Raw genomic sequence first — 10,202 nt, forward strand, 5'->3', positions numbered from 1 at the left:
AAATATTAGCCAACGAAAAATTTCGCTTTTGATTTTGTTTTAGTTTCAATTTAGTACGAGTTTAACTGAAAACAGCTGTTGTAGTTGTTTTAGTGGGGTGCTGTGGCGACGCTGCTGTTTTGGCTTAATTCAACCACGAATTTCGGTTTTCTTCACCTCTTTATTGCTACCGCGCTTCACTTCTTTACTTTACACTGGTTTACTTTACATGAGTCTTGGCAGACCTAGTGCTGCAGACGATTTTGTTCTGCTGACACACTTTCCGCCTTGCTTATACGCACACAAACAACTGCATAGAGCTCGTTGCAGGCAGACAAAAAATTACTTTTGTTGTTGTAGCTGTTGTTATTCGTTACTTGCATGTTGCATGTCGTCATTTTCGCAGCAATGACAGTGAAATTATTCGAATTGCGTACAACCAAAGCAAGCGCCAACAACCAGCCAAACCAGGCAGCTTTAACAGTCATTAACTTGTACATGGATGCTCACGCTAAACCGCATCTGCCTGCATGCCTGCAAGTGTAGGTGCATGCATGCACCTATTTGGTTGTTGACACACACAATTTTCCACAAAGTAACTTTACTTTATTGTTTTAGTAGAGCATGTCACATTTTCTGTAAACATTTGATTATGCTCCAGAGCCCAAAGCCCCCACAGTTGTAACTAACGTTTTTCTCCTGCAGTTGCAATTAAAATAAATGTTTTTTCGCTTTTAACACAGTATAGTAAACAATGCATGCAGAGAACATGCACTTTACGAGGTTATAAACGCCGTCAATTGCACTTAAGTAGACCAACAGCGGCCCCCAGTATAATCAAGTTTGCTGCTTGAGTCCTTTGTCTTTATCATTTTATGAAGCCTGCCAGTTGAAAGGCGCAATAATACAATGGACGTTTAAGAGAGGTAATAAAAGCGTTGAATCGGTTATTACAGTCTTCTGAAAAACTTGTGCGGCAAATAAAAAGATTTCGTGGGAAAATGGGTATACTCGGGGATTCTGTGACTTTAGAGGCGGAATATAACTGTAATCAGTGCATAACAGTTATGCATGCAATTATTTACATATATTTTTGTATGTACAAAATATATTTTGGAAAGAAAGGAATATACATAAAGAGTGCTATGATATGAGAGAGAGGAGAAACTGGGTAAACTACGTATATATCTCCCCAAAAGGGTTATCTACCCGGCGATATGAAGAAGGACCAATGCATTTTTTGGTGTTAAGGGGGGGGGGGGGGGGGGGATAACAGGCCAAAAAAAAAAGCGTTTTTGAAGATTTTTTTTTGAGAAAACTACTGAATATTTTTGAATAGTTTTATAGTTTTATTATCATATTATTCAGTGACATTTCAAATATGTTTTACAAAAAATCAGTTTTACAAAATGTCGAAAATCAACGAAGTTGCAGCCACTTGAAGTAGGCACTCAACGGAATTCCGCACATTGCGGTGTCCCGGATATAAGATCGTAGAATCATCTCAAACACATGGGATAAAAAAAAATTAGTTCTTTAGAAGTATATCTCCCAGCCAACGGTGCCCTTTCAAAAGAAAAAAATTTGTTTCATTTTTTCAACGGTCGGTGAAGGTAAAAAGTACGTTTTTAGCCCTAAAAATGCGCCATTTTGTGACTGTAAAATCGAATAGAAGCAAAAAATAAATAAAATGGGACCGTTGGTTGGGAGTCAATTCTATGTTGCACAAGTGTGCAAAATTTCAATACGATCGGTGCATAACTTTTTGAGTTATCGTGGACACCGACTTCAGAAAAGGCGTTTCGAGAAAAACGCGTTCAAAGTTTTGGGATTCGTCAAAACTTTTCACATATTCGTGAGCACTTGGGCCGGTGGTGACTTCCATCTTTCTCCGAATGAGCTGAAATTTTGAGACAACATTCTTCAATAGTTGTACATTCGATTTAACAAATAAAAAAAAAATGATTTTTAAAAAAATTTTATACCCTAACCCCCCCCCCCCCCCCCCTTTAGCTCAAAATGCAATAGATCTGAGTGAATAAAAACGCTGTGGATCTAAGTCTATTAAAATTATTTTAAATTTCATATGGGCAATATTGACATTCTGAAGTTATCAAAGAAGGGTGTTGAACATATCGTCCATGATCCACTGATTCAAAGTGTTATAAATCAAATAAAATTATTTTGAATACATGATTCGAAATATTTTCTCATCTATCGTAATCTTCACATCTGCCCCTGGTGATTTTCTTGATCTCAGATCCCAATAAAATGGAGAATTTGAGGTATATGACCCAATGTAGTACAAGTTGGAGGATCTCCGTAGTCAGTGCATTGATTGTACTTTTGTTGAATAATAAATTAAAGTTCTGCAAAAAAAAGTGTTTTGTGCACGAATTTTTCTGCTTGTTTGTTGAAATTGTTTGTATTACTCATTCTCCTTCACGTTAAGCAAGACGAGGGGGATATTTACTTTTTGTAGTGTATATGATAAAACACATTCAGTATAATATTTAGGACGAAACTCATACGAAGTATTTATTCATATAGCTAAGATAGTTCTATGTTCAACTGCAGACTTGAACATTCTGATCTCCAGCCCCATGCTGGGAATATATAGCTTAATACATTTCTTTGCTAAAATTTCCACAATCCCTGAAGAATACAATTTTTAAGTTCTTTCTTATATGATGCAATTAGTGTTTAAGAGAAAGTAATGTATCTTAGCTACATATTAAGCATATTCGACAACAGAAGATACATAAAATATAGATATGCTGCAGTACTGAATTTAAAACCAAATTGGACTTGCAAATTTAGCACCAAATATTGATAACTAAGAATTAATCTAACATCCAAAAAAAAAACAACGGTTACTAAACCAAAGGAGACTCCTTAATCATGTTGATATTTTGCTAATTACAGAATTTAAATTGGACAACAAAAGAACACATTCAACATACTGCCAAACTTTTGTGTGTTCAGTGAACACGCACGTCCAAACCATTGTTGACTCGGTTGTAAAAAATAAAGGTTAAGTTTTTTAGATTTTTTTTTTTTTAAAGTATTAGAATTTTATGTCACCAAAGTATACAAACAGACTTTGTTTGCAAATGTAAATTGTCATTTGAGTGGAAACAAAATGAGTTGTAGACTTGTATGCGGAGTAAGCAATGAGAAATATTGAGAAGCATAAATTAAGTTGACCGATAAATAGCATAAGCGAGTAGACATTTTTGTGTTATAAAACCAAGCTTTTTTGCTTCCGCTGCTTGGAATATTTCAGCTTCAGCTGAAGTCGTCGGCATTGGGAGCGTGTTGTATGCTGACATAAATACCGACAGACTTCTTGTTCTTGCTAAATTGCTGTGCATCTTGTTTTACATATGCGTGACATTTTTGTTCTGTTATGGTGGTCGGATCTTTTCATGTTTTTGCTTGGTGTTGGTAGTGCCTGTTCGCTCCTAAAGTGCTTTTATTGTTAAATTCCTACATTTATGAGTTAATTTTGTACTGAGATATTGTTTTTATCTGTTTATCGGTGATTATGATATTGATATTCATTCCAATACTATTCTGCACGTACTGATGACCCATTTATTTTGATTTATTTCATAGTCGTTAAATAAAAGTATTTAACACCGAGAAGCTTTTTACCGAGTAAATTTATGAGAAACTATTAATACCGATTATAATTTAATTTAAATAAACATTTCTGTCTGCAGAAAACACTTTATGGGGAAACAGTCAATAGAATTCGTGGCTTTATATGATGATGTTGTAACTAAGCAGTATAACTGCAACAATATATACTATGTCATTAGTTCGAAATACTTTGTCATAATTAGCATCGAAGATCTTTTTGGGTAACGCAGTTGAAGCATTGCCGCCAGTCTCGCGACAGTCATTTGTTCTGAAGCCACTACTCATATTTCTTATGATAAGATTTAATACGAGTACTCCCCTAAGAAAGAAGGTATTAAATCTCCATCAGCTATTCGGAAGCCGCTAAGTGGAATAGCCATAACGAAAAATATTATAGTGTTGCATCAGAAATTGGAAAGAGAGAAATTAACATTCTGTTAATATTGAGCAAATGTGTCGTGTATTCTATATATGTATTATATATAAATTATATTAGATAAATATAGTATATGCTGCTTAAAAATACTTTAGCTCAAAATAAAATAGAGGATTTCACTGAAGGATAAAAGGAAAGAAAATATTAGAGAAAAAAATTGTTTTCGTTGAACCTAAAATGATACCTAACATTTTGTTATAAATTGATTTTTTTTTGCAAAAATACTTAATCTAATTTGAAAGATATATATGTATATTAATATGTGTTTCCACATGCATAATCTCGTATTAATATACTATGTTCATTTCTCATATTGTCCATGGTTTACTTTCACTCCCGTTTCGAAATCTTACATACGTAAACTTGTCTTTGTACAAATACATATTTATGTATATAGATATACATATATTCGTACAGCTGTACATTCAATATTTGTTTACTCATGGAATATTCATTAACAACCACCGGTAAGCAGGTGCTTCAGAGTTGCTCAACGTGATTTGGTTTGTTATTTTTTAGCAATCACAGCTACATCTGTATGTACATTTGTATAGTTGTGCATGATTGGCATTTATTTCCATTAGTCTTCATATTTCTATCCATAAATATTTTAATTAAATATCTCTGGGAATTGTGAAAAGTGAAATCACTGGCTTGCCAGCAAGTGAAGTCAAATAGTTGTCGCGGAGTTTTACACCGACATTTTTGCATTACAATGCCATCTTCATCGCTGGCTACATTGTCAACTGATTTAGCTTTACTATTTATTGTCGAAGTGAAATGGCATTCGGATAATTCATTAAAAACAGCGCAACTTTCGAATGATTTTCTTTCTCTATTTTTCTCGAGACAAAGGCTAGAAATTATGACACTCAAATATAGCTTAGCGCTAACTAGTCTTAATGCTTTGCTTTCATTTTGATTTGTATCTATGCGGTGTATACTATATTTACATAAACTCTTAAACTTGTTTGTTTGCTTAGCCAAATTTCACCACAAACTTTGGAATTTTAATTACATTTTCAATGCTGCTCAAGAAATTCCAACACTTTCATTAGATGAAAGTTTGATATTTACAGCGCCGTTGCTCATTTATATTGACATATACACACACATATAAAGATATGCAGAGAAATTACGCAACTCCATGGATTCATATGAATCTCTTTGCTTTGGTCACTACAGATATACCGTACTGAGCTTGTAAACTTTCACAATTTCACATGACTAAAGGTTAATTATCAATATTTTAAAACAATTTTGTTGTTATAATCACGCATATTGTTTGTATTGGCCATAATAATCGGTGAAAGTGTTTAAAATATGATAATTGCTCATACAGTTTCTTGCTGAATATGTGCTGAAATCGCTACAATATCCGCAGATGGCTTTGTAAATGATAGAGGTCAGTTTATTTTCACTTGGAATGCTCAGACGGTAGAGATTCGGAAGCCAATCAAATCCACAAATGATATATAACTGCTCAGAGGTATTACGCTATACACTAATTTTCAGCAAGTATTTATCTAAGCTTTGTACTTCCTTACAAATTTCAGTTAATGAACTTTTCTAAAATAATTTAAAATTGAGTTCTTGAGCTATTTTAAAATCACTATTTTACTCAGTTCTGTAATCCACTCTCGTACCGTTATGCTCAACTCAATGAGCTCAAATGTAAGCGCTCTAACTACTCTCAAAATGCTACAGTTATTATCCACTCAATGTTCTGATCAAATTAGTGTGATTAAAAATATTTGTTTTAATTTTTAATTTTTTTTTGGAATTTTTTATTCATATTTGAATGGAATGCATGCATGACAACGTGACATTATAACATAAATACAAATACTAATTGTACAGTTTTCTTTCTATAATATTATGTTTAGTTAATTTTTTTTTTTTTGAGATTTTAGTGTGTGCTCTTGACATATTTACGAATACATCAGTTATTCTTTGTTGGTTTATAGCATTTTAACATTTACAGTTTCATTTACATTTCACTTGAAAAGGACTACTTCATTTATCTCTTTATATATATGTATATATGTTAATATATATTTAAGTATATGTAGATTCATTTTAAATACAAATTAGACTCATTTAAATAGATACGAATCGAATCAATAAATACTTAAATTACTAACATTATATTTATTGTGTAACTTGTGGATATTTATTAGTGCCCATTCGTTGTAAATGAGCACATAATGAAGTAGTGTTTAGTAACTCACTCAAAAGCTGAGCGAAAGAGATAGAAGTACAAAAAGTGTATGAAAGAGAAAGAGTATGAGAAAATGCAATATTTAGTAGTGAGAGCAGTTTGAAAAGTTGAAGATGAAGTATAGCAAAAAAGGACGTTTTGCAGTTAAAAGTAGTAGAGTCAAAGTGATTTTGAAGGAGTGAGTACTAGTTAGTAGCAATGGAGATGTAAGAAAGATATGTATGAAATTCAGGAGAGTGAAGTTTAAGTATTTTTGCGAGATGTAACGAAAGAGTCTGCGAGTTTTGAATGCATAAATGTAGAAAGTAGTAGTAGAGAAGTAGCTATTAAAAATAAATCTGGTTAAAGAAAGTTATTCCTATTTTTTCGCTAATATGAAAGAAACATATAGCAAAGATTTCTTTGAGTGAAATTGTAAGTTGAGTGTTATAAAAAGAGTATAGAAGTGAGTGAGAGGGCAGTTTAGTTCGAAACCTATGGCAAGTTATGGCGATTTTGATCGAAACTATGAACTCCTTTATAAAGAAGGATAGTATGAAGAGAGTGTAAAGGAAGGAAGATCAAGTGAAAAAGAGTGAAATGAGTAAAATAGTGTTTTATAGCTATGTTTGTGCATATGCTTATGAAATTAGATGTAGTACTTAAAAAATATTGAGTATTTTTATTTCAAGTAATTGTATTATAGAGTTAAAGAAAAGATTGGAACGCTGGTATGTTTTTCTTTCTAAACTCACGCATTTGTATATGTGTGTTTGTATGTTTATACGTAAGACTAGAATTTTAACTGAAAATATAATTAATAAAGTTACATGTAGAGAATGTACAAAGGTTTGTACGAGTGAGAGCTAAAGTAAGTATAGTAAAGCGATTTGTACAAGAGAAAACTAAGATAATATGAAGAGTTATAAATCGAATTAAAGCGTAGCTTAAGAGTGGCAAGAATAGTCACAGATAGCAGTTTGTAAAGTTTTAAAGGATAGCATGATAGAGCCCTTATAAAGGCGAGAGTAATGAAAGTGAGTGAGAATTGAGTGAAATTTTCAAGTATCGTATATGAGTTCTCTGTTGTGTGTGTGCGTTGCAGTAATGAGCGAAGAGGTGCAGTAGTCAATGTTCGAGAGTGAAGTGAGCTTAGCTGAAAGTGCGTGAAGTGAGAGTAGATTAGACATGAAATATGAAAATGAAAGAAAAGTTTAAGAAAATAAATCTAGAGTTAAAGTGTTAAAGTATGTGTGCTTCTAGTAATTTGAGGTTAAATTGAAATTGAGCTGCAAGTGAAAGAGAGGTGAAGTTAAGAACAGTTATATGCACTTAGTGCGCTATTAAGTGGTAAGTGCGTGTTAATGTGAAGCTGGTAAGTCTTCGCTGTGGCAGTTGTTAAGCTAGTTGATCTGCTGCTCGTCGCCTTGCCAGCCCAGCCAATCAGCATAGGTCAGCGCACAATGAGCCGTCGTGCAAACAATCTAAACGCTAAAAAGCAACTCCCTTTAAGCATTGCCAAGTGTGAGATGTGCAGCATTGCCTGCTATGCAAAAAAGGGATGAAAAATTTATAAATATATTAAGGTACCGACTTCGTCTCTCATTTTGTCTGCTAATTTTTACATAATCTTAAACAGTTTGTGATTTAGCGTTAGCTTAAAAGAAAAATTACTAAAACAAAATAAATAAATTACTTTGTAGATTAAATATGAATATAAATATGTAAATAATTTAAGTTATAAAATGCACACACGCAGTTTTTATATAGATGCTTTACTGCATCGTATTTTGTTTTCGTATTTTCATATGATTTTTTTCTAGATATTTACTTTGTGTATCCACTGAACCAAAAGGTCAAGGCTACGAGTCGTTTTGATTTTTATATCTTTTTAATGAAAGTAAAAGTATGTAATAAATTAAATAAATTAATTAGCAAATAAATTAATATAATTAAGATTTGTTTTGTTCAATTTTTTTTTTGTGTCTTGTGGCTTTCGTTGTCGTTGTGTCTAGTTGGGCCTCGACCTTGGCAGCTTTGCGCTTTTCCCCAACGATCGCACGCGTACACGCGGAAAGTTTAGAGCGGTTTTTTCACATGTTTTTTCATCTGCTTGCTGCCAATCGTATTGCCTGTCCACAGGTCCGAATTTCGTGCTAATCGTTGATTTGTTTGTCGTTGGGTTTTTAAGCTCCAAATATTGTTCCCCTGCCAAATGTCGTTGTAAAGTCCATTGTAGTTCCCCTTAACTGCAAGCAACTTATGCTTGTGGCTTTTGGGCAGCATAAGCCAAGTCTTGTGCATCGAGTGAGCGTCCCCAGCCACCATGACCAGAGCTGCCGTATGAACCAGAAGCACCGGCATCGGCGCTGTAACCGCTGCCGTACGAGTCGTGGCTGACGGAGTGGGATGCGCTGTGGTGTGGATGGGCGACCACCTCGTAGGTGACATGTTTCTCTTGAGACAACAGTTTCTTCAGACCGATCACAGCGGACAGCACCAAAGCGATTTTACCGATGAGCAAAGCCTTACCAGCGATTAAAGCGATGGCGCCCAACAATAGTGGTAGGAGGGCAGCGGCTTTCAATGCGACCAAAGCAAGAATGGGGCCCAAAATTTTGGCAGCCTTCTTCTTCTTGCCACGGCTCTCTTCGGGTGCGTTGGGATCGTCATTACCACCGAACAATGATTCGGAGACATCTTCGAGCGCACGTCCGGTTGAGCTGACTGCTTGCACAATATCGGCACCCTTCAATTCGACCTTAATGGTGTGGGAGTTTAAGAAGCTTGAAATGCGATTGAGAGCCAACGATTCGAATGATTCGTCCCCAGAGATGGAGCGTGCAGCTTCGGTGGCTGGCGCATCGGGCGAACGCACTACTGTCACACCTTCGGTCAGCGAGAACTGTTCGCGAGCGGAGAGCACTTTGTCGACGAAATTGAAGAGCTTATATTTGACACAAGAAACAGAATCCTTACGCAAGCAATCGCTGTAGATGCTATCCATGATGTCATTGTCCCCGCTAACTGCATTGCGCGCATGACCGCGTGTCTCCTCGGCGGGAAGTGCAGCAGCAACTGTGATCAAACACAAGACACCGAAAATCGCTTTGATTTGTGACATTTTTGCAAACACTTTTGTTTTATTTGTTAGAGTTTTGTTTATGCTTTTTTAAGTCCTTTTTGACTTTTCGCGTAACTTTTAACTTTCGGTTATTCGAAACTGTGAACTTAACCTTTGAACTTGCACACTGTTCGTTGAATGCACTTTCTCTTTTAAATTTTTTTGTTCGTAATAAACTAAACGATATTAATCAATCCACACACAACAATAACGGGATCGTACGAAAAAAGCGCACCGCTCTACCACTTATGTCGTTGCTCGGGATGTGTTGCCGTTTAGACTTGAAAGGATGAAATGATACAATTTTCCAATAGTCTCAACAATTTATATAGCGTCTACACTCTTCTTCAGCGACGCCGACTGCGCGCGAAAAGCCATTGTCAGTCGCACATGGCAGACCCAGCCACAAAAGGCGCAGCAGCAGCGGCTGCGGCAGCAACAAGACAGTAAGAGTGAGCGCTAGCCCCAAATACCAACAACACCGAAGCAGCCACACAGCCGAACAACCGCAACGGTAGCGTAAGCTCACATTCTCCATATGGTAACAGCGAAATAACAAAGCTGCCAGCAGCCAAATAGTATTTGTCCATTGTAGCTTTTCGCATTTCTTTTTGCTGCCGCTGGCGTGTTGTTGTTGCCATTCGGCTTTAGTTGCAGAGGTTGCGCTGCTTTTGCTCTTTTCACTGCCAACACAAGCATTGTCAGTGTCAAAGAGCTAGCGGTAGTGGCAGCACAAGCAACAACAACAGTGGCAGAGGCATTGTCAAAGCGAATGAAGACTGGTTCTGCAGGTTTCTCGCCTCAGTCTTTCATTTTCG

At 35.6% G+C, this 10,202-nt stretch overlaps 1 protein-coding gene across 1 annotated transcript; it reads right to left on the bottom strand.

The window, feature by feature from the left end:
- Window positions 1–6,376: 6,376 nt before the first annotated feature.
- LOC105212394 (uncharacterized) lies at window positions 6,377–9,691 on the bottom strand. The gene has a single exon (XM_011184336.3). The coding sequence runs from the start codon at window positions 9,382–9,384 to the stop codon at window positions 8,521–8,523; it is 864 nt and encodes a 287-aa protein (XP_011182638.1). The 5' UTR covers window positions 9,385–9,691; the 3' UTR covers window positions 6,377–8,520.
- Window positions 9,692–10,202: the final 511 nt, after the last annotated feature.

The sequence above is a fragment of the Zeugodacus cucurbitae genome, chromosome 2 (genome assembly GCF_028554725.1).
Source record: "Zeugodacus cucurbitae isolate PBARC_wt_2022May chromosome 2, idZeuCucr1.2, whole genome shotgun sequence".
Lineage (NCBI taxonomy): Eukaryota > Metazoa > Arthropoda > Insecta > Diptera > Tephritidae > Zeugodacus > Zeugodacus cucurbitae.

Coding starts and splice junctions, on each gene's coding strand:
- LOC105212394 (XM_011184336.3), bottom strand. CDS start 9,384: ATGTCACAAATCAAAGCGATTTTCGGTGTCTTGTGTTTGATCACAGTT.